Source organism: Pseudorasbora parva, chromosome 16 (assembly GCF_024679245.1).
Source record: "Pseudorasbora parva isolate DD20220531a chromosome 16, ASM2467924v1, whole genome shotgun sequence".
NCBI lineage: Eukaryota > Metazoa > Chordata > Actinopteri > Cypriniformes > Gobionidae > Pseudorasbora > Pseudorasbora parva.
This window is the reverse complement of record NC_090187.1, coordinates 42978411-43004616: the sequence shown is the minus strand read 5'-3', so window position 1 is coordinate 43004616 and position 26206 is coordinate 42978411. Positions and strand designations below refer to the sequence as shown.

Sequence of the window (26206 nt, the reverse complement as noted above, 5' to 3'; positions counted from 1 at the left end):
TGCCAAATCCAGGTTAAAAAAAAAGCACACAGAGCACAGAGCCCTACTCATTTAATGAAATGTATATCAGTTCATGGTTTGTGTGTGTACAGTATTGTTCAAAATAATAGCAGTACAATGTGACTAACCAGAATAATCAAGGTTTTTAGAATATTTTTTATTGCTACGTGGCAAACAAGTTACCAGTAGGTTCAGTAGATTCTCAGAAAACAAACAAGACCCAGCACACCCAAAGGGGTGTGTTCAAAAAAATAGCAGTGTCTACCTTTGACTGTACAAACTCAAAACTATTTTGTACAAACATTTTTTTTTTCCTGGGATTTAGCAATCCTGTGAATCACTAAACTAATATTTAGTTGTATGACCACAGTTTTTTAAAAATGCTTGACATCTGTGTGGCATGGAGTCAACCAACTTGTGGCACCTCTCAGCTGTTATTCCACTCCATGATTCTTTAACAACATTCCACAATTCATTCACATTTCTTGGTTTTGCTTCAGAAACAGCATTTTTGATATCACCCCACAAGTTCTCAATTGGATTAAGGTCTGGAGATTGGGCTGGCCACTCCATAACATTAATTTTGTTGGTTTGGAACCAAGACTTTGCCCGTTTACTAGTGTGTTTTGGGTCATTGTCTTGTTGAAACAACCGTTTCAAGGGCATGTCCTCTTCAGCATAGGGCAACATGACCTCTTCAAGTATTTTAACATATGCAAACTGATCCATGATCCCTGGTATGCGATAAATAGGCCCAACACCATAGTAGGAGAAACATGCCCATATCATGATGCTTGCACCTCCATGCTTCACTGTCTTCACTGTGTACTGTGGCTTGAATTCAGAGTTTGGGGGTCGTCTCACAAACTGCCTGTGGCCCTTGGACCCAAAAAGAAAATTTTTACTCTCATCAGTCCACAAAATGTTCCTCCATTTCTCTTTAGGCCAGTTGATGTGTTCTTTGGCAAATTGTAACCTCTTCTGCACATGCCTTTTTTTTAACAGAGGGACTTTGCGGGGGATTCTTGAAAATAGATTAGCTTCACACAGACGTCTTCTAACTGTCACAGTACTTACAGGTAACTCCAGACTGTCTTTGATCATCCTGGAGGAGATCATTGGCTGAGCCTTTGCCATTCTGGTTATTCTTCTATCCATTTTGATGGTTGTCTTCCGTTTTCTTCCACGTCTCTCTGGTTTTGCTCTCCATTTTAAGGCATTGGAGATCATTTTAGCTGAACAGCCTATCATTTTTTGCACTTCTTTATAGGTTTTCCCCTCTCTAATCAACTTTTTAATCAAAGTACGCTGTTCTTCTGAACAATGTCTTGAACGACCCATTTTCCTCAGCTTTCAAATGCATGTTCAACAAGTGTTGGCTTCATCCTTAAATAGGGGCCACCTGATTCACACTTGTTTCTTCACAAAATTGATGACCTCAGTGATTGAATGCCACACTGCTATTTTTTTGAACACACCCCTTTCAACTAATTGCCCAATTGCACAGCCTTAAGAGCGTGCATATCATGAATGCTGGGTCTCATTTGTTTTCTGAGAATCTACTGAACCTACTGGTAACTTGTTTGCCACGTAGCAATAAAAAATATACGAAAAACCTTGATTATTCTGGTTAGTCACATTGTACTGCTATTATTTTGAACAAGACTGTATAAGAGAGACAGAGAAAATGTCAGTATTTCATTGAGACTTGAGATTAAATAAACTGCGTAAGTATTGTAGAGCTTGTAGTATTAATTTTTCACATGCAGTTACACATTGTCGGTTAAAAACATGGAGTGGCTGGTAGATTTTGAAATCCACCAGCCACAGTGGCCGGTGGACAAAAAAGTTAATTTCCATCCCTGATTTAAACACACACACACTTTTGTTTTTGTGACATATGGGGACATTTCATAGGCGTAATGGTTTTTATACTGTACAAACCGTATTTTCTATCCCCTTTCACTGCCCCTACCCCTAAACCTACCCATCAAACACACACACACACACACACACTGCCCCTATACCTACCCATCACAGAAACATTCTGCATTTTTACTTTCTAAAAAAAACTCATCCTGTTTGATTTATAAGCATTTTGAAAAGTGGGGACATGGGCCAATGTCCTCATATTTCATCCTCTCCTTGTAATATGTCTGTAATATCATATCATTATTGTCACATGCCTGTCCTGTCTTGTGTGCACATGTGGGTTTGTTATGTTGAGCATTTGTCATTGTCAGATCCCTCCCCCTTGTCATCTGATTAGTGTTATTGGTTAATTTGCCCCACCTGTTCTCCCTCATTATCTGCCTTGTTGGTTCCCTTTATAATCTCCTTGTGTTTGTCAGTCTGTGTTGGATCCTTGTGTAATGTCTGCGTCTCCCGTTCTCCCTGTGATTCTGTTGGTTTGTTTAAGTTTATATTTTATTATTCTATTGTGTGTTTTTCCCCTTCGTGGGTTTTGTTTTGAGTTTGTTTTATTTGTTATAAATAAATATATCCTTTTCTGCACTTGAGTCCTCGCACCATTTTCCCTTTTCCCTTGTGGGTGACGTGACAGAAGGATCCAACCATACTATGAGGACTCAGCAGAGAAGTTCTCCCTCGGTGCCAGTTCCGGCGGTCCCGAGTCCGGGAATCCCAAGTCCAGACATGGCCTGGAGGGCCGTAATGGGAGGGTTTGTGGTGGCAGTTCTGCATGCTTGGGAGAAGCACAGGGTGTCATCCACCACTCCGGTGGTCCCAGTTCCGGTGGATCGTGTTCCGGTGGTCCCTGTGCTGGTGGATCGTGTGCCGGTGGTCCCTGTGCCGGTGGATCGTGTTCCGGTGGTCCCTGTGCTGGCGGATCGTGGTCCGGTGGTCCCTGTGCCGGTGGATCGTGTTCCGGTGATCCCAGTGCCGGTGGATTTGGTTCCGGTTGTCCCAGTGCCGGTGGATCGTATTCCGGTGGTCCCAGTGCCGGTGGATACTGCTGGACTGGAGAAGTTTCCCCGACGCCCTGCCTGCGCCCCTGAGGCGTCCTGCTCTCCGTGCGCCGCTGAGGCGTCCTGCTCTCCGTGCGCCGCTGAGGCGTCCTGCTCTCCGTGCGCCGCTGAGGCGTCCTGCTCTCCGTGCGCCGCTGAGGCGTCCTGCTCTCGCCGCGCCGCTGAGGCGTCCTGCTCTCGCCGCGCCGCTGAGGCGTCCTGCTCTCGCCGCGCCGCTGAGGCGTCCTGCTCTCGCCGCGCCGCTGAGGCGTCCTGCTCTCGCCGCGCCGCTGAGGCGTCCTGCTCTCGCCGCGCCGCTGAGGCGTCCTGCTCTCGCCGCGCCGCTGAGGCGTCCTGCTCTCGCCGCGCCGCTGAGGCGTCCTGCTCTCGCCGCGCCGCTGAGGCGTCCTGCTCTCGCCGCGCCGCTGAGGCGTCCTGCTCTCGCCGCGCCGCTGAGGCGTCCTGCTCTCGCCGCGCCGCTGAGGCGTCCTGCTCTCGCCGCACCTTCCTGGCGCCCCCTGCACTCACCGCACCACCCAGGAGTTCTGCTCTCACCGCGCCTCCCTGGCTCCCTGCTCTACCCATGCCGCCCCGGCCGCCTGAACTCTGCGGGCCGCCCCGGCCGCCTGAACTCGGTGGGCCTCCCGACCTCGGCGGGCCGTCCTGGCCATTCGAACTTTGTGTGCCACCATGGCCTCCTGAACTTTTTTGTTTTCCTCGTTCCTCCCTTGTTTACCCCTCCCTTGTCTGTCCCTCCCGTGCCCCCCTGGTCTGTCCCTCCCGTGCCCCCCTGGTCTGTCCCTCCCGTGCCCCCCTGGTCTGTCCCTCCCGTGCCCCCCTGGTCTGTCCCTCCCGCCCCGCCCTGGTGTGTCCCTCCCGCCCCGCCCTGGTGTGTCCCTTCCGTCCCGCCCTGGTCTGTCCCGCCCGTCCCTAGTGGAGCGTCTGGTAGCCGCTCCTTAAGGAGGGGGTAATGTCACATGCCTGTCCTGTCTTGTGTGCACATGTGGGTTTGTTATGTTGTGCATTTGTCATTGTCAGATCCCTCCCCCTTGTCATCTGATTAGTGTTATTGGTTAATTTGCCCCACCTGTTCTCCCTCATTATCTGCCTTGTTGGTTCCCTTTATAATCTCCTTGTGTTTGTCAGTCTGTGTTGGATCCTTGTGTAATGTCTGCGTCTCCCGTTCCCCCAGTGACTTCTGTTGGTATGTTTTGAGTTTTAGTTTATGTTCTATTGTGTTTTGCCCCCTCGTGGGTGTTTGTTTTGTATTTATGTTTTATTTGTTATAAATAAATATATCCTTTTCTGTACTTGAGTCCTCGCACCATTTCCTTTGTGTGTACGTGACAATTATACACATTTGTGTCCTCATATGTCACAAAAACATGCCCATACACACACACACACACACACACACACACACACACAAATCAGTATGACCCCTTTCCCCATCCCTTAATTTACAGCGCTCAAGGCAGACATCTCGTTTCTTTTCACCATCGCAAAATTTATGCACTTGCCACATTCAAACAGCCAGTGGCCCGACAGAGAAGCGATCACTTGACTTGATTCAGAGCGATTCACACACAGACAAGAGGAAAGACTTTCAATTAGGGGTGCAAACATACGATTTACACCTGCTGGACCATATAAAACTTTATTTGAGCATTTAGTTCATCTTAGTAGATGTGTTGTAAGTCAACCAAGCTATTATCCGGCCATTGTTTTTAAATGTGCATTGCTGCTAATTTTATTTGTCGTCACCAACATAAAACTTGGTGAAATGATTTCAGTGTGCATCAGTACGTTTAAAAGTGTTTTTTTAGCAATACTGTGATAATACTGATAATTTTGGTCACTATAATTGTGTCTAATAAACACCCTAACATAAATGCAATTTGCAACAACCACTCAAAATATAATCAGAAAATACAATAAAAAGGTGTAAATGTTTTTTATTTTTTTATTCAGCAATAAATGTTTTTTAAAAACATTTATTATTGAGATAGCAAAGATAGATGTGGAGGTTTGTAGACGTGTGTAAACACAACAAACGATGTTGAGATCACTGAGATTTCTGACAAATGTCTGGGGAGGGCCAGAATCTGAACAGAGAGAGAGAGAGAGAGAGAGAGAGAGAGATCTGAGTAAACGGGGACATTCTTTCGGCCTGAGGTCACCGGCTGGTCCCAGTGTCCCCCTCCACTACCAAACACACACACACACACACACACACACACACACACACATAGAGAGAGAGAGCGATAGGAGAAGAGAAAGAGAGAGAGAAGGGGGGAGGGGATGGACGGCTAGATTCCTCCAGGCTTTGTCAAAGACTGCGGCCACAGTCACTACATCACCCCTGTTAAAAAAGTTCTGCATCAAACAAAGTGGTGTTCTGAAATGAGTAGGCAAAGTCCTCGCGTTTTTTTTTGTTTTTTGTTTTGTTTTAATAAATCAAATGTAAATTCATGTCCCAGTTACAATTAATGTTGTCACATGATTCATGATTCGGATCGCGTGTCAAACTGCAGAAATCAAGTGACATTGGCAATCCGAATCATGAATCAATACGCCGATTCATAACGTTGAATCTTTATTTGAGGATTGAAAACACACACGAAAGAGAAGATGCTGAATAAAGTCGTAGTTTTTGTTATTTTTGGACCCAAATGTATTTTGGATGCTTCAAGAGACTCTAATTAACCCACTGATGTCTCATATGGACTACTGTGATGATGTTTTTATTCCCTTTCTGGACATGGACAGTATAGTGTTCATACACTTGCATACACTCTCGGACTAAATATAAAATATCTTAAACTGTGTCTGAAGATGAATGAAGGTTTTACAGGTGTAGAACGACATTAGGGAGAGTCATTTAATGACATAAATTTCATTTTTGGGTAAACTAACAGTTTAATTATGCAGAACTTTAGGGCTTAATATAATTTAAACAAAAGTTGGGCATTTTAACCCTTAAAGACCGAGACAGCTGCTGCTAATCCAATCTGTATGCTCCAAAATGCACCGTAGAGGAGAATCTCAGCTTTTCAGAAGCATCACATTTCTCGCGATTGATTATTCAGAGGCTTTGTGGTCCTACCCTGCGTGCCCAGATTCGTTTAAACGGTCATCAACTCTAACCAATAAACAGATTTTGTTCCATTAAACCACCAATCATGTTTCTCTGAAAAAGTAACTTGAAAGTGGGTGTGTATTTGTGTGCATGAAAATAAACAGTCTTCTGCATACATTTATTTCTCTCACATAGCTCAGCACACAAAAGTCAGTATATTTCTCTATTTGTGTGTAGTTTGTGTTTTACACACTTTTTACTCTGTATATTTTTTGTATTTGAGAGGATTATTTGCTCCGTTTGTTGATTTCCACTCAGTATATTTTATTGCACGGTTTATCATCCCAACTTGTTACATTGTTTGCATTTATTGTTCATGTTTAAATGATAATATATTTATCTGAAGAAAAATATTTGCTTCAGTGTTTTGTTATTATATAACAATCTTTCTATTTACTTTACTCCCTGAACTTTTTTTGGACACACATTGTCAGTAAATAAAATACACCTGTTTTCACTCAAAAACGCATAGAATAATATTATAATAAATGGCTATAACTTGCTGGGGGGTTGTTGCATGTAGACAAAAATCTGGAAATCTAAAAAAATTCAAACTTCATTAACTTTTGTTCGAGTTTACAGTAAAAAACACCCCATTTTTGCTGCCCTTTTTCTAAAAATGATATTACTTTAATTCATTCCCAGACTAAATAAGTGTCAAATTGGGACTTTAAATGAGCTAGATGGAAACTTCAGGTTCTCCTGTTTAAAATGATACATGGCACCTGATGTCAATTGCTAGAATGGGTGACAAAAACAAAGAAAAGTCTAGGTCTTTAAGGGTTAACATGGGGGAGATACAGATTTGACTTGCTCCACACTCTTATGCTGCGTTCACACCGCACGCGAATGACGCGAATAATTCGCGCGTGAAATTCGCTTCATTCGCATGTGATATTCACTACACAACAGACGCGAATTCACGTCATGGGAGGGGGTTCTGCCAGGCAGCGTCAATCGGCAAAAGGACTATCCGAGTTAAGGCTCCTCTCACCGGGGTTGATGAGCGCTGAGCTCCGGTGATCGACTGGGTCTCACACCTCCGAAAACACCAGATCAAATTTTCAAATAGGAGCTCTCTTAATAAATAAATCACATATTTGAGCTTTAAACAACTACATTCTCGCCTGAAAAACTATTAAAACTACATTTTGTGACACAATAACAGGAGTATTTTTAAATTAATCTGGCCTCGGGGTTTCCCTTATGGGTTTCCCATTCGTCACTTCAACACGTGACAGCAGTAAGCAGGCTCCTCATTGGTTAACGCGGTGCGAATATCCGCCAAAGTTCAGATTTTTCAACTTGCGCGAATCACGCGTTCAAAACGCTCAATTCGCGTGATCATTGCCGCCTCATTCGCACGAATCGCGCGCAGAATGCCTATTCGCGTCTCTGCATTAACTTAACATGTAAATCACTCGCGCGAATCGCGTCATTCGCGTGCGGTGTGAACGCAGCATTAGAAGAAAAGGTTCTATACTTACCTTAAAAGGTCCTATCGGCGTTACGTAGTTGGAACCCCTAAAAGGTTCACTGTAAAAAATTATTTTCTTACTTAGTATTTTTGTCGTTTCTGGTCCAAACATCTCAACATTCTTAAAACCATAAGTATTTACTAGACAAGCAAAAGTAATTGTCTTATTTTGAGAAAAAATAACTCAAAATTAAAGGTGCACTATACAACTTTCCGTCCACTAGAGGTCGCCTATTCTAAACAAAGGCGTAGTTTGATGACGCCAAGTGTGAGCGCAGTATCTTGGGACATGTGGTCTTCACCTCACAGCACAGTGGAAAATAGGACTCGGGCAGAAATCATGTTGATGGATGCGGTTATTAACGTTACTGTAGTGAAGCAGAGCAGGACCGAGTGTTGAGGAGCTGAGCACAGCTGCTGGAGCGATTGTTACACAAACACACGGCTAGCGAGTACCGGGACTTTTATTATGACGGGACGGGACACAGTCGTCGGGTGCTCGCACTTCCGCTTTTTCCAGTCAGGTAAACCAGCTCTTTTTATCATATCAGGTACATTTAAGTGTGTTTAAAATAATGTTATGACGTTCCTCTGTGCATTCGCTCGGCGCTGCTGTGACATGTTCACACTGCCAAGAGAAAAGCGCTTCTGCTGAATAAAACCGAGGGTAGCGCAGATATGACGCGATTGACAGGCGACTCCCTCAAACGCTATGCTGAAACGCCCTAGTCCTTGGTTAAAATAGCAATTTTCTCACAATTTACAAATAGTTGTAAACATTTGGGATATTGTAGGTACTCAACTGAACAATATATATAACACCGGCCTAGTGGTTTTTGGATATTTTACTGCAAAAATACTACATAGTGCACCTTAAAGAGAGTTTTTGCTAAGATAAGAAATTCATTTTTTTCTTTGATAAGAAATTCTTTTTTTTTGTTTTGCAGTGTTCTATATAGAACCCTTTTTAAGTGTCAAAGGGGTTCTCTCTTGTCATTATAGAACCCTTTTAGCATAAAAGGGTCTTTGGAGTATACTCAACTATTCTACTATATAGAACCGTTTAAGGGTTCCAAAAACGTAGCACCGAAACGACCTTTTCTTCTAAGAGTGCATAACTACTGTCATTTGGAAGAGATGAAAACCTGTGACTTCACACTCGGGAGCCATTCATGACTCGAATTATGTTTCAATGGCAACGCGATCGACACCGAAATCAATCTGCAGCAGTCAGGTGGTACAGGAATGATGTAGTTAAAATGTATTAAACCAAATATAACATTTCATCAAGTTAGTTTTAATACAAGTTAGAATACATTTTTAAATGTATTCTAAAATAATAACTAAAGCCATGAAGTGACCAGGTGTAAACAGGCCCATTTTTCCCCTTGTAGTAAACTGGGGGAAAATGAGAACACAAAAATTGGTTCACCAATATTGAAGTTTATCCAACTATGATGTTTCCGCTTCTGAGAGCCTCGGAAATGTGAAAAGAGTCCATTAACCAAAAACGTTTTTTGGTCATTTGTCATGCACATCTATCGCTTCTCCCCCGCTCCTCTCAGAAGAGTGTGTGGGCTGTTTAATTTCCATGGTCTGCTGTGTAAAATGCATCTTTGATTTAATTTTTACACTTGAGATGTTTCCCATGACTGTCACAGAGTCTTCAGTCCTCTAGTGAACTTAATCCCAGCCGTCGACTCATGACACTCACAAACTGAGGCTGCTGTCCACTGGTAATGTCTTGTTAATATGTATTTTTCATGTTTTGATAGCTGAAAGATCGACACAACCTAATGGACTGTACTTGTGACAATGTTGCATTAACTCTGACTGAGGTACATAATCCCTTAATGAAAAGTATAAAATAAAATTAATCTCAGCAGATGCACACATGCCCACTAGAAAACACAATTGATGCATATGAGAAAATAAACACCTGTGAGTGTTTATTGTGTGAGTGAATAAAGTCTCACTTTGCTGAAGCATTCAGAGGCTGATGTGATTTTCTCACTGACTGCCTGTACAGCCTGTACACACAGACCACATCTAACGTGTTATAAAACTTTGTCATTAAAGGGTTACTTCAGCGATTAGCATATGGCTTTGTATCAGTAGAAACCCTGGAGTATATTCAAATTATTGTGCTTTCCCACCTCATATCTCCCTGAGACAAGAGATTTATGCATTTTATTTCAGGAAAAATTCCTCCTATGATGCAAATTGACGATTTTTGCATCATAGGAGGAATGTTTGCCCAAAGGCTAAAGACTACAGCCAGCAGAGGGAGCCATTTCCGCATGTTTTGAATCTGCGCATGGGGGATGGGAGATTACACTCAGCTTGCAGGGAGAGCTCAGCTCAGCTACAGGCACTCATTTAAACGGAGCTATGGTGCGCAATGTAAGTCTTTTAACTTCTCAAATTAATTTCTATGAAAGTTAAGCTTGTAAAGGTATGAACTGAAACGCGTGCCAGACTGAACTTGCGTTGTGAATGTATGCCGCGAGTGTAGTCGCGATTACCTCAGCTCTCATCACTCGTGCAGTTAGTGCTCAGTGCTGTGATACTCGCGCGGTGACTCACTCATTATATTGAACAGACACGTTCAGTTTTTAATTGTAGTGTCTCCTCTAACTCAGTCACTGTAATCAAGTTGGTGGCCTTGGGAATGGCACAGGGCAGCGAAGCATTCTGGGAATTGTAGTCTTTCATCCCCATGGGACAAAAATACATTTTCTGTCTTTTCTCAGTCTAGAAGACACCAAATTCAAAAATAATTTCACATTTCTACTGCATTGATGACCCAGTTTAAATACAGATTCATCTTCCCAGCGCTGAAGTACCCCTTTAACACACAGTAAGCTGAGGACTGCTGGGAAATCGGTCGTGAACTTAATCAAAGATTCACAGACAGAAACACACCAGCAGAGAGAAAAGCTGAGCGCAGCACTGAAAACATTTAAACTGAGAAAAACACACGTCCAGACGAATAAAAAAAGAAAAACACAGTTTAAAACAAAACAATAGACAGAAATAGGGAACGATGGAGTGATTGATACACTACTGTTCAAAACTTTTGGGGTTTTTATAAAAAGTAATAATAAATGTATACTTTTATTCAGCAAGGATGCATTAAATTGATCAAAAGTGACATTTATAAATGTTACAAAATATTGTATTTTAGATAAATGCTCTTTTATTCCACTTTCTATTCAATCAAGAATCTTGAAAAAAAATTGTACACGTCCATTTTCAACATCGCAAGGCGAGTTTATTTTGTTTGTATCTGAGAGCTCTGAAAAAACACGAATGAACTTTGCAACGTTATTTCTCTCACAAAATGCTTTCACCACAGCTAACAGCAAGCACACGACATCGACATGAATACAGTAAGACAAACAAACAACAGAATAACTAAAACTTTTAACTTAAATGTAAAATTAAATTAGAATTAAATTCAATTTAAAAATTGACAAAAACTATATAGTATCTCAGTGATTATGTTACAGTGTGCTTTATGTACATTATATAAATGTACCCCTAAAGTTTCTAAATGAGCTCCTACATTTTTTAACTTAAGTCAGTCAGTCGGATGGATGGATGAAACGATAGGTCGATAGATGCAGTGAGAACAAAGCATAACCATGTCTCCTGATGCTGTTAAACACACACACACGCTTATCCACAGCAAGAGAACAAGCAGTTCTTTATCATCTGCAGGTGGGTTCGCCCCAGTGCATGATGGGATACTGGAGGTGGTGAGTCACTCAAAGAGTGTATGTACATGTTTGGGAATTCACATCCAGATTGTTGTGTGTGTGTGTGTTACTGTAAAGAGGGGAATTTTAGTCTGTGGTTCAGAGCATGTGCAGACCTGCTGGTCACACACATGCTCTTCAGCCACCTCTCTCCCCATGCATAATCATATTATAATATATATATATAGATAGATAGATGAGACAGACAGTGTGTATATATGTATGTATATATCCTCTCTTTTCCATGTTATTTTAATAGCCATTTTATATGCTTTACAGGCAAGACAAACATCCATACTGACTGAATGGCCAAAGTACAAAGTAGGCCATGAAAATAGTGAAAAACAAAACCTACTACAAATGAATCATCGAAAAGCTATAATTATTTCCATTAACACAAGTTCTCTCTGAATGAATGCATGAATGAAGTCTTGTGCAAATAGAGACACCTCACCAAAGGACTCTGCATTAAGTATGAGAGAAAGAGATGGAACAAAACATGCTGTTTGTCAGAATGACTCTTGCGTGTGTGTGTGTGTGTGTTTGTGTGGAGGGACATGAATGCAGCCCAAACACTCCCGGCACACATACACTCACCTTCATGCTGTAACTGTTACAGGGTGTTTGTGATGCTGTGTGTGTGTTTATGAGAACAGGTTACGTGAGTGAGGGTCATGACTGATACAGTACTGGTACTCAGAGAGAGAGAGAGAGAGAGAGAGAGAGAGAGAGAGAGAGAGAGAGAGAGAGAGAGAGAGAGAGAGAGAGGGGAATAAAGGAGTGCATTCCTCTCTTTGATGAGGTTGGGGCGGGTGCAGTTCTGGACGTGACAGAAAAGCTCAATTATATTCAGAGAGAAACACAAAATCGGGTGGAAAAAAGAGGTATCGAGAACTCTCTCTCTCATAGATAGATAGATATTCAGATGGAACGATGGAAATTCAAATAGATAAACATAACAAACGATAGACAATGCACTAAATGAATGAAAAACAGGCAGACAGATATAACATGAGACGGATATAAAGGACGATAGACAGAATAATAGATTGATACATAGATACAACTATACAATAGGATGGGTGCGTTGATGGATGGATGAATGAATGATTTTGGGATGGATTGGCGGGTTTGGTGTAGGGACGGATGGATGAAGGATGGATAAAGGATGGATGGATGGATGGGTGGTGGATGGATGATGGATGGATGGATGGGCAGATAGATGGGTTGGTGGGTGTTTGGAAGGGTGAATGGATGGATGGATGGATGGATGGATGGATGGGCAGATAGATGGGTTGGTGGGTGTTTGGAAGGGTGAATGGATGGATGGATGGATGGATGGATGGATGGGCAGATAGATGGGTTGGTGGGTGTTTGGAAGGGTGAATGGATGGATGGATGGATGGATGGATGGATGGATGGATGGGCAAATAGATGGGTTGGTGGGTGTTTGGAAGGGTGAATGGATGGATGGATGGATGGATGGGTGGGCAGATAGATGGGTTGGTGGGTGTTTGGAAGGGTGAATGGATGGATGGATGGATGGATGGATGGATGGATGGGCAGATAGATGGGTTGGTGGGTGTTTGGAAGGGTGAATGGATGGATGGATGGATGGATGGATGGATGGATGGATGGATGGATGGATGGATGGGCAGATAGATGGGTTGGTGGGTGTTTGGAAGGGTGAATGGATGGATGGATGGATGGATGGATGGATGGATGGATGGGCAGATAGATGGGTTGGTGGGTGTTTGGAAGGGTGAATGGATGGATGGATGGATGGATGGATGGATGGATGGATGGATGGATGGATGGATGGATGGATGGATGGATGGATGGGCAGATAGATGGGTTGGTGGGTGTTTGGAAGGGTGAATGGATGGATGGATGGATGGATGGATGGATGGATGGATGGATGGATGGGCAGATAGATGGGTTGGTGGGTGTTTGGAAGGGTGGATGGATGGATGGATGGATGGGCGGATGAGCGGATGGATGAGTGGATGGATGGATGAAAGAAGGATGGATGTATGAATGAGTGTAACATTAGTCAAATGTTTTTACGTCAGACTCACCATATTTTTTGTTATGAATCAGATGATCTTTTGATATGTATCCATGATGTTAAAATAAAATAATAAATAAATACATTTCAAATAATAATCAGTCATTTCTAGTGTATTTACATCACTGGATTACACAAAAATAGCCATTAGCACATGGTCATGCAATGTGCAAAACATCTTTGGGTTGAACTTCAACCAAAAATAAATATATAATGATATATACACCATTAGCATGATGACATAAAACCACTCGTACAACTATTTATGATTTTGGTCATACTGTACCCGCCCACCTCGACTCATTTCACAATCATAAGATCAAGCAACACATGGTTTGTTGCGTGTTCTTCACTCTTGGCTCATCACTGAAGCACAGCAGATCAGCTCATTCTTCACAGATAATCCAAACATAGGCAAACACACTCCGACGGCACGCTAAAAAGTTCCTGTGAACTTCAAGAACCCATTATGTCCTTAAAAGAGGCTTCCAGTTCCTCCCAGACCGCAGAGCCGCGCATCCGGTTTACTGGCCCTCTTTCTTTTGCCAAACAATACATGTACAGCGGACGGCTAGCATTACGTGTAAATTATCTGCACTGGCTGTAAAGCGTGAGGAAACAGTATCTGTGCGGAGGGGAAGAGAGAATGAAAGAGAGAAAACTGAATAGCAGTTGTGCTCTACAGTACTGCCGTGATTTCTCTCTCGCTTACAGAGGAAGCACACACACACACACACACACACACCGATCAGCCATACATGACACATTCATACACACAAATAAACAGGCAGTATTTTTACAGCAGTGAGTCTTTACAAGTGGCTTGTGATCTTTCACACTGGCAAACTAAACTATATCACAAAACATGACAAAACTTACATTTTAGATACATAAATCAAACTTTCTAAAGTTATGCAATTTTCAATGGATAACTTTAACTCTTCAAAATTCAACGCACAACTAGTTAAATGTGTTCATTTATATAGAAATTTAATAAATGTTAATATAAAATTATGCATTTAATTAAAATTATACAATAATTCAATCATAATTCTTCCGTTTCCGATGCATAACTAATTAAATTACAATTATAAAAGTTTTAGATGCATAATTCTAATTAAATGCATAGTCATCAAATTGTCAATGCATAACTTTAATTAAATCATAATTCTTCCAATGTCGATGCATAGTAATTAAATGCATTAATTCTTCCATTTTAGATGTATCATTTTAATTACCGGTAAATGCAAAATTCTTTCATTTTTTATACATAACTAAATACATTTCACTTATGCATTTAAATTAGAATTAGAATTGAATGCATAATTCATACATTTTACATGCATAACTGTAATTAAATCATAATTCTTCCATTTCCATGCATAATTTGAATTAAATGCATAATTACAAAATTTTCGAAGCAAAATTTTGTTTAAATCATAATTCTTCTATTTTCAATCCATAACTCTAAATGCATAATTCTTCTGCTTTCCATGCATAATTATAATTAAGGGGGGGGGGAATGCTGTTTCATGCATACTGAGCTTTTTACACCGTTAAAGACTTGGATTCCCATCCTAAACATAGACAAAGTTTCAAAAACTAATGTTGGACGTTTGATGGAGTATTTCTGTGTTAAAAATACTCCTTCCGGTTTCTCACAAGTTTCGGAGAGTTTTTTTCGAGTATGGCTCGGCTTGACGTTAATAGAGCGGAAGGTCCTTGTATGGGCCGTACGGCTCTTCTCCCGGTAGGGCGCGCGCGCGTGACTAGAGCGAGAGAGGAAACGCACGCCCATACACACTCTCAGCTGCAGATCCAGTCGTCCGTGAACACTTCTGACGCGCCGCGCTCCACTTTATTCCTATGGGTGACGTCGAGCGACTTCAACGCTTCAGCACAGCTTTCTGGGAAGGCAGCGCTGCATTTGAACCGATTTGAACGCAGAAATGACGGGAAGCTTCACAACATCGCTTCAGTCGCGTCGCAAAGTGGATTTCCACGCCACTGCTGTCACAGGACTTCACCAAATCATACCAAAGAAGTGTGTTTTTGACGGAGCCGTCCCAGCGATAAAGGTTCGGTCCTGCTTTGGAAGCAGCCGGTGAGTAAAACTGCTTCAAATGTCTGTGCTGTCGGCTATCGTCGCGTGAGTAAACATCAGTAAACGACACGATCGCGTGCTTCGTCATTCAAATGCGCTAACGGACTCCATTGTTGTTCTCTGTATAACGTTACACTAGTCTGACGTGCAAAACCGTTTTGCTTGCTACTGTTAATGTTTAGTCGCATACAATAGTCCATAAACCGAATCATGTCCTCATAAACTGAGAGTAAAGACACACAAATGTTGACAGGCCACTAAATACAGTCCATACCACAGAGACGGACGTCCTGCTGTTGCTGTTTCTATTTCAGCCTCCGAATGTGATGGATCATGTATCTATTAGCTGAGATCGATAGCCATGGGCTTCTCCACGCTTGAGGACGTCACCACTTTGTGTGCGCTCGTCATTCTTTAGCTCCGCCCACATGATACACCTCCAGCCGCTCGTTTTTTTCCGGAAAGACTCGGTACAGCCCATATTTCTTTTATAAATATAATAAAACTAAAGACTTTTCGGAGATATGAAGGATGCAATACTACTCTATAGGTGCTCAAGATTGACATGAGATTGACTGAAACTGAGTGTTTCACCCCCACTTTAAATGCATAATTCTTCCATTTTCAAAGCATAATTATAATTAATTTCATTTCAGAAGCTGAATGTATAATTCTACTTAAAAACATGTTCAAGAAAATGATCCATACAGTCACTTCTAGATCAAAGACCAAATGAAACTCTTCTGATATCAATGAGACAACAACATGCTTTAGACACACAAAACACAACTCTGGGTGTGTGTGTGTGTGTGTGTGTGTGTGTGTGTGTGTGTGTGTGTGTGTGTGTGTGTGTGTGTGTGTGTGTGTGTGTGTGTGTGTGTGGACACTCACCGCAGGAGCAGCAGGTGAAGCAGTTCGTATGATACAGGTTCCCCATCGCCTGACATGCTTGACTCGCTCCATAAACACCTTTACCACACTTTACACAGATACCTGTTAAGAACACAAATACACACACAGCTGTTAGGAGCGCAAACGTGTGTATTCTGTGCAGGGGCGTAGCACCAAATTTTGGGCCCTGGGTACAAACCATCTTGCTGGGCCCCCGTACCATGTATGTGTATGTATAGAAAACTGACTTCTAAGGCCCCCCCCCTGCCTCGGGCCCTGGTTACTCAGTACCCTTTATCCCCCCAGTCCCACGCCCCTGATTCTGTGTGGAGGAACATACAATCTCTGACAAACAGAGCCTGAAGAAAACGGTTCAGACTTAGATGAGGAGGAGTCTGATCACATCGGATGGCAAAGGCATATAATAGTGTCCACAATAAATAAACAAACAAAACAAAAAACATGTTATTAGATAGGTCCTCGTTGTATTCATATTGGTTTCATATTCTTTTCTAATTTTACAGCCTTGTCATAAAAATTATCAGATATTTCATGCAGAAATAGAAAAATATGATCACCCGTATATTTATCCCACTGTACATATGAATTTAATTATGAATAGATAGATAAAAAATTGCATCAAATCATTAAATTGGGTCGACAAAAAGGCAACTCATTTTACTCCATGCAAACATGACAAAACTATTAAAAATGGTACTGAGAAATTATCAAACATAACATTATCATATTTGTGCTCTCCATCATCTTTTTAACTTTTTTTGAATTCTCATAATTGTTTATTTATTTTATTTTTTTAGCTATGTTGAGAACATTAGGTTTACTGTGTAGTGCTAAATAAATAATGGATGCATTAAAGGGTTAGTTCACCCAAAAATGAAATGTCTGTCATTAACTCCTCACCCTAATGTCGTTCCACACCCGTAAGACCTCCGTTCATCTTCACACACAGTTTAAGATATTTTATATTTAGTCCGAGAGCGTAGGCAAGTGTATGCACACTATACTGTCCATGTCCAGAAAGGGAATAAAAACATCATCACAGTAGTCCATATGAGACATCAGTGGGTTAATTAGAGTCTCTTGAAGCATCCAAAATACATTTGGGTCCAAAAATAACAAAAACTACGACTTTATTCAGCATTGTCTTCTCTTCCGGGTTTGTTTTCAGTCCTAAAATAAAGATTCAAACGGTCACAAATCAGTGAATCGATCAATAATTCGGATCGCCAATGTCACGTGATTTCAGCAGTTTGACACGCGATCTGAATCATGAATCAATCCGCTGATTCATAACCGTTCGAATCTTTATTTGAGGTTTAAACACAAACCCGGAAGAGAAGACAATGCTGAATAAAGTCGTAGTTTTTGTTATTTTTGGACCCAAATGTATTTTGGATGCTTCAAGAGACTCTAATTAACCCACTGATGTCTCATATGGACTACTTTGATGATGTTTTTATTCCCTTTCTGGACATGGACAGTATGGTGTGCATACACTTGCATACGCTCTCAGACTAAATCTAAAATATCTTAAACTGTGTGTGAAGATGAACGGAGGTCTTACGGGTGTGGAACGACATTAAGGTGAGGAGTTCATGACATACATTTCATTTTTGGGTGAGCTAACCCTTTAAGAGTGGCTAAAGTTTAAAAACTCATCAGTCATTGTTCACTCCAGGGACACAGGAAGCGCTCGGCATCATGGGAGAGTGAGTCAGCAGCTGTAATGCTCGCGGTGTCACGCACAAGATGGCCTCCGCTGGGGTCGCATTCCTCACCGGATCACGGTCAACACCTAGACATGGTCATGCTGAGGTCACCGCGCCGACAAAACATCACCCCCAGGACGGGCAAACAAACATCGCACATTAATCTTCCCCACAACAATATTCTGATAACTGACGTTATGTTTTCGGGAAAATCCAAGTTCTCCAAACCACAAACGGCTGTTTGATAAGGCAGGAAATATATTCAGCCCGTAATGGTTTCAGAAAACTCTCTTTAAAGCTTAATCAACATAAAACCCATTTGTGCGTGTGATAACAGGCTCTCGAAGAGGAGCACTCATCAGATAAGCTCTCGGTGACTTAATGGTTAACTCATCAAGATAATTATAGCATCATTGAGAGGGAATGTCATGTACCAGAATCCTGCACTTCTGATCTAATCGCGTTTGTAATAGTCCCGGCTTTACGGCTGAGAGGTGTGGCTGCATAAACATCCACAACTTCTGCACACAAACAGCCATTATCCAGCCCAAGAACTATAGGGGTCAAAAGAAGGGCTGCTTATCATGGTCTATGTTGAGATTATTTATTTAACAAAATTACTGGTTGACTTTGGAAACAACATGCATTTATTTTTTTTATGAAAAAGTCTTTAGCAGTATTTCCTTTGAACTTTAAATAATATAATTATAAAATATAAATAATAAACAATATAATATAAACATAAATATAATAATAATAATAATAATAAACAAAATAATATAAATGTATAATTAATATAAATATAAAATGATATAAAAGTATAAATTCTATAAATAAATATAATATAAACGTATAAATATAAAAAATAATAAACAAAACGTGTAAATAATAAATATAAAATTATATAAACGAATAAATTATATAAATAAAAATATAAATATAAAAATAAACAAAATAATATAAATGTATAAATATAAACAATATACAATAATATAAATAATATAAAATACAAATAATATAAAATAAATACAAAATAATATGTATAAATAATATAAAAATAATAAACTAAATATTAACATATAAATATAAATAATATAAAAATAAACAAAAAACGTATGAATAATATAAAATGATATAAAAGTATAAATACAAATATAAAAAACTATATATAATACAAAAATAAACAAAATAATATAAATGTGTACATATAAATTAAATAAAAATAATTTAAAAGTATAATGTAATTATAAAATGTAAATTATATAATAATACAAATAATAGAAATTAAATTAAAAAGTAAGATAATCTTTGCTGTAGTGCTCTGCTGTAAAGAAAAGTGTGTTCTGGATTTATAGCAAAAGACAAAAGAAGAGCATCATTTCAGCACAATAATTGTTTTATCTTGACCATCTTGCTGGATGCCAAAATAGTCATTGAAAATGTTCAATAATCGTCCAGCCTTAGTTCAAAGTCAGTATAAAAAAAATATGAACAAAGTAGGCTAACAATACCATCTTTCTAGAGTCATTAGTGCCTTTCCCAGCATGTCCAGTAGGCTAGTCTACAAGCTGTAAGCAAATGTCTTTACCACACTCCAATAGATGAAACCAATAGAAACGAATCAAATGAGCCGAATAAAAGCTTTAATAATATTTAACCTAAAGGATTGCGCGTCCTAGAGAACGTGACTGTTGCTGTGGTATTTCAAAGCCATTGGTGTATAAACAGAAGAATGGACCCAGTGGTGACTAATGAACATCTTCAGCTGACTGTGGCATGAATCACACTGAACTGCTTTTAATCCTCATTTAGACTGATTGCCATTCACTGTGGCGGACTCGGTTCTTCTTCATCTGAGTAGAGTCACACACTCGAAGTGTGCTTTCACACCAGAGCGTTTGTTTCAGGATCCTGGTGCGTTTTCTCCATAAAGTGTAAAAAAAAAAAATGGACGTAGTGTCCATAGGGCTGGGCGATAAATCGATTTTATGGATTCATTCGAGTTTGTAGTTTCATGTCGATTTTTGTTAAAGAAAATCTTTTTTTTCTTTAAAATCCGCCGACGCTCCCTCTGGGCTCCCGTAATGGCTGAGCCCTCCCCCGCGCGTTTGCCAGTGCCACAGAGATACACAAACAACAAGGACAACAACATACAGTGTCATTGGTTCAGTTTTTCACAGAACTATTAACAATACCCCGCTGCAAAGTGTGTTTGAAGTCTGAACGGAACTGCGCTCATTTGAGCTGCGCGGACAACGAATGCAGCGCGAGCTCATACACGGGCCGATCTCATGACAGACACGATACACAGCGCTGGAGATCCAGAGAGAGAGAGAGAGCGTTTAAATTCACCACAGAAGTGATGGAAGCGTTCGGCGCAGAATTATCTCTTATGAACCACAGATATCAGATCAAACAGAGCTGACATGGAGACAACATGAGCGAAGGTCAGGGGTTTCAGTCACAAATCACCAACATTCACCATGATTTACTGTAGTAAAACCACATGGATTTAATGTTTTTGTCACTATTTATCTTAGGATTCGTACAACCTTTTGAGATTGAAATTCAAGCACTTTCCAATGGTTTCGTAGGCTACACTTATTTGTACACATAGCCTACTGCACTTATTTCCAGCACTTCAAAGCTCTAAATATCTGAAATATGCTATTTTTAATGTGATGGTTTGTAAAACTAAAAGTTTAAAGGGGTTTTGTGAAAGGAATAGTATTTTAGTTATTTTTTTTAAATGTTTAATCCATTTTGTGGCAACAAGCATTTTTTATTAAAAAAAGATATGCAGTGCCCACCACTATAACCAGCAGGAGAAGAGCACTTATTAGCCTTTCCACCCCCTAATATATGGAGAAAAGTATGAAGTCACAAAGTCTCATGAAAAAACTAAATTACACAGAAAGCAAGTAAAGAGCTCATTTTATAATAACTGAAGCTGTCGGTCAGTTCAGTGTGAGAATATTGAAGAACAATGGTAATCTATATTTAATAATGTCATTAGCATATTATTAAATAGCATAACATTTAAATTTTCCCTATACTTTTTTGCACATTACTGTTGTTAATAAAAGTTAATTTGATCTGCATATCAATTAATAAACCTTTGATATGTATACTGTATATTGCAAAAGATATGGTGCCCATTTATACTGTGGAATGGTCTGGGTTATTCACATGCTGAAAGTTTGGCACCCCAGGTAGGCACTCTACCAAGCCGCAAATATTTTACCTAAACAAAATAAAGTTAAAACTTGTTTTTAACTATTTCTTTGTCATGCAGATTGATTTTAAGTAGGAGAAAAAAAAAAAAGAAAAAAAAAGAAAAGAAAAAAAAAAATCGATTAAAATCGTAAATCGAATTTTTTGGCAAAAAAATCAGAGATTTTTTTTTTTGGCCATATCGCCCAGCCCTAAGTGTCCATGATGTCAGCCATTGGATTCTGAAGTGCAGTTCTGAAGCGTAAAGTAGAGACGAGCTAGCCGTCGCCATCTTGCCAGCGCGTCACGCACGGATAACTGACAATGTGCAAAGAGGCGGGACGTGGGCGGAGCTGAGGTGACGTGATGACTGACAGACAGCAGACAAACCGCTATCCACCTGTCAAAGTGGCCACGCCCTTGATTATGCAGAACATTAAGGCTTTATAATGTAAACGAATGAGTTAGGCCTATAAAAAAAATTTCACCCCCTCACAGTTGTCATAAAGGGCAAAATTAGCCGATTGTCACCAGCGTATGGCTGTCCCCTATTATTGCCAAATCATGCACAACCACTTCACATAGGTTAGATTGAAGTGAATTTTCACAAAAAGTGAATTTTAACATTCTATAAAAAATTATCTGTGGGGTATGTTGAGCTGAAACTTCACATACACACTCTGGGGACATCAGAGACTTGTTTTTCATCTTGTAAAAAGGGGCATTATAGTAGGGCTGGGTTTCGATTCAAATTTCAAGAATCGATTCGATTCCGATTCTCAAGATCTTGAATCGATTATCATTATTTAATTTGATCCGATCTGATCCGATCTTCGAGATTTATATAAGTGTTTTTGAAGAAAGCATTTTTTCCAGCTGTTACCTGAATTACAGGACTGTAGTTATGCAACATATTGATACTATTATTATAGACATTCAACTGCAAATTAATGGAGTATTGATGGTTGTAAAGAACAATCCCCCTTCCAGGCTGCTTTAGTCAGCGAACGCGCGCTGTGGAGCTGTGCTGTCACGCGCCGTCATGACAACGCAGCCATTACAACTTCCTTGGCAGTAAGAGCCCACTGCAGTGAGAACGGCTGTGTTCTTCAGCACGGTGACGGTGGTATAACGTTAGGCCGTGTGTCCACCAAAGCGTTTTTAGCCAGCTGAAAACCCTAGGCGCTCAGCTGAAAACTCCTCGCTGTGAGCGCTTGAGAGCGTTTTGGCAGGCAGCGTTTTTTTTTTCTCAGTTGAGACTTGCTTGTTGTTATGATACGGAAAATCCGCGGAGGTCTTTCTAATTTCACAGGTAGTTTGTTCCTGTATTGATTCTATATAAAATTGCAGATACAATGTAAAGTATTTGCTCTGGCATTTGTCTTAAATCATTTTGTTTCGTTATTATTGCTTGTTGTCATCTGATGACGACACGCAGAATGTAGCAGTTGGTCTGTGTTGTATTTGTCTCGCCCCTCCCTCACTGTAATTGGACAGCTGGGTGAAGAGTGACAGTGATGAGCGCTGCGTTTTACTCAAAGTAAACATTCTTCAACTCTTGGCGACCAGTTAAAAACGCTGAGCGCTCAGCCCGTGAGTGTGAAATACTCGCTCAGTGCCTCGGTGCGCTCCAGACGTTCTAAAAACGCGGTGCTCTCATTGAAAACAATTGAAAACGCCAGCCAGTATTCTCTGTCCGCGGCGTTTCTGGAGTTTTCAAAGCTGCCATGTTCGTTGTGTTAATGTCCTTCCACCTCGCGCGCATGCGTGAATTCAATGACGCGGCAAATTAAAATTCAATGTAGGCCTATTATTAAATCGATCCTCTGAGTTACGGATCGATCTTTAGAAATTAATATGAAAATCGATTCAGAATTGGTGAATCGATTTTTTCAACACAGCCCAACATTATAGGTTCACTTTTACTTGTTTGGAGAACCAAAAAAAAGCAATAGCAGCGATGCTTGATTTTAAGTATTTGTCACTCAAAACAAGGCAATATTGTGCTGACTGTGAACAGCAGCAAGAGATACACATGTAATAAGGAGGATTGGAAACTCAACAAGATGCACTCCTTTCACCTGGTACACACTGGTACAACTTCCCCTACAGCTCGAGAATGACAACTCCTTCCTCTCTGGCTGATAAAGGCTTGCTCCGTCTGCTCCGGATAGAGGTGGAGAGCATTGCATTCAACGCCTTGTTTCACACCAGATCAAATGCTACTTGCTTATTGTTCTGTTTGGCCGATTTGAAAAACCTCTACATGTACAACCACAACAACCAAACACACTAAACATTAGGGCTGTGTATTGCCAAGAATCTGGCGATACAGGGGTTACGATACGATATATTGTAATATATTGCGATATTGTGAGAGGCAATTTATTGCTATATTTCTTTTTTGTGTTTTTTTTTTTATAATTTAAAAGAATAAAGAACACAACCATATGCCTAAAACATGAGACAAAGTATTTTATTTAATTAATACAGTATAATTTATATCACTAATTACTATTTTGTGTCTAAGTAAAGGGAAATGTAAAGTGACTGCAGGATTCTTTATGTGTATGTTTTAAAGGTTCACAGTATAGCAGTGGCTATTTAACAACAGAAAGTGCAGTCCATTTCATGACTGAATGACTGTTTGTTTTATATTTAATACTGTAAAGCTGTTTTCTATAAAGCAGTCTATTGTATAAAGTGCTATGTCAAGTAGGCTACTGAACTGCAGAGCTGGTCATCATATCCACATCGCTATTATCTTTCGTTCTCCTGCCCCACCGCTGTCAGTTTTGGCGTGTGTTTATTTTGTTACTGAGAGGAAAACGTGCAGTACATTCTATCGAAACGCTTCTCAGCAGCGTGGGTGACGTCAGGATGTTAAGCGAGCTCTCTGTTTCAATGGGTTTCCCGAGTATTAGATTATAACTTGGCCTACTTTGCAAACAAAATGATTCTTGTCGATTTCTTTAGTGGCTTCTTATTAGCTGAAGCCAACATGAGTCCACACTTCAGCTCTGTATACTGCAGGAGCGGAATAATGCTATCGTCTTGAGAGCTGAGTTTGCTAATGATGCAAACACTAGCGATGCAAGCACTTTTGCCTTGCGCTTCTCCGGCTCCGCGTCATTTACACGTTCTGAGGTAACACTGCCATCTAGCAGTTGGGTGTTATACAGTCTGTGGTTCAAACCGAACACAAAGCCACGAATCTTGGATGTAAATATATAAATATTGATACAGCGTTTTTGAGAAACGATACAGTATCGCCAAACATAATATTGCGATATTCACGTGTATCGATATTTTCTTACACCCCTACTAAACATGGTCATGCATGCAACTCAGAATTATTGCATGTCTTCTGCACCAAATCAAAATGTTGGAAAAACAAGGTGCATCTAGACTTTCAGCAAAAACAAAACAAGAACGGAAATGGCAGCGAACAAAGTCTCTTTCTGTGTTTATTTTAAACCAGACCCTCAATCCCGAATGCCTGTGTGGATACATGGAGGTCAGAGGTCAGCTGATTCAGCACAAAAGCAGGCGAAAATGGTGCCAGCAAATATCCAGCTCTTCTCAGGAGATTACGTTGAGAAACTCAAATAAAAGCAAAGCTGCATTTGGAGTGTTGCAGCGCAGATTGTTTCAGTGTTTTGTGGGCGTTTGTGTGCACATGTGCGCCCTGAGATCATTGTTATTCTAAGCAGGTGATCAGCATTGACCCCCAGCAGCTGTGTCTGGCTGCAGAGACAAACAGTCTGTGCCAAGAGTCTGCCGCTGAACCGCCAGCGCATTCAGGCCCTCCAAGACTTCGCAGGCGCAAGAATGAATGCAAATTCAACCAATCCTGCATTATTTGTGATACCATGCAATCTTGTCTTATTTGCAGTTTTTCAGCAAATAACGTAAACTAGAGAAGGAAAAAAGCAATATTAGCCAATCAAAATAGACAAATTTAAAGGCTAATCAAACTCTGTAGGGCAGAACAGTTTAAAGGGATAGTAGCCTAGAAATCTAGACGCACCCTAGCGGCAGCAAATCTAATCTGCCGCGAGTGTCGTCCAGCAACTCTCAAAATACGTGTGAGCTGTAAACGCCAAACTCTGGTCGGGCCAATCACATCGTGTATAGAGTTGGTGGGCGGGGCTTAACATAATGACAGCCGGGTTGCGTTTGAGTGCTTCTATAGTAATTACAGAAACCATGTGTGTCTCCACGAGCCTCAGGGTTCAATATGGATTCATATGTCGGTGTGTTTTTTACTTTCATAGAAATGCACCCCATTGACAGGGCATTATACGAGCAATGGCTGGAGTTAAAAATCTTCATTTGAGTTCTGAAGAAACAAACACACCTGTATCTTGGATGCCCTGGGAGTGAGAAGATAAACATCACAGTCTCATTTTTTGGTGAGCTATCACTTTAAGTGAGCAATTTGGCTCTGTTCACACCTGGTTTAAGATGCGTTTTGGTAGATCGGATCACAATTGGATGATGCTAAATACAAGTGTAAATGGGGTCTAAAATGCCTGTCCACTTTTGACCACTTCTGGAGGCAGTTGATAACGCATTTGCCAGATTGCTTTCGTAGTGTAGACGCTCATGTGGTCAAATGCACACGAACAGCCTCTAAAAGACCCTCTACTCTCCGTCGGCTGAACTAACGCATAAACATTACAAGAAGAGCATTATCTAGAAACTTTGTCAGAGACCTAACTTTGGTTTGAAGATGAAAAACGTACCAAGCACAATGTTCTCTCACCATTCCTGATGAAGAACACACACTCACAGCGTTCGGCTGGTCTTGCGGCTCTCAGATCAGAAACGAAAGCTGCTGCTCTCCGTGTTTGT

The 26206-nt window shown here is 40.6% G+C and overlaps 1 protein-coding gene across 1 annotated transcript in view; it reads right to left on the bottom strand.

Annotated features, from left to right (window-relative positions):
- The window catches only part of wtip (WT1 interacting protein), a 53464-nt gene that overhangs the window by 19938 nt on the left and 7320 nt on the right, over positions 1-26206 (bottom strand). The window contains exon 2 of the mRNA XM_067419119.1: positions 16407-16508. Within this exon, the coding sequence (XP_067275220.1) occupies positions 16407-16508 (102 nt within the window). The remainder of the gene's footprint in view (positions 1-16406; positions 16509-26206) is intronic.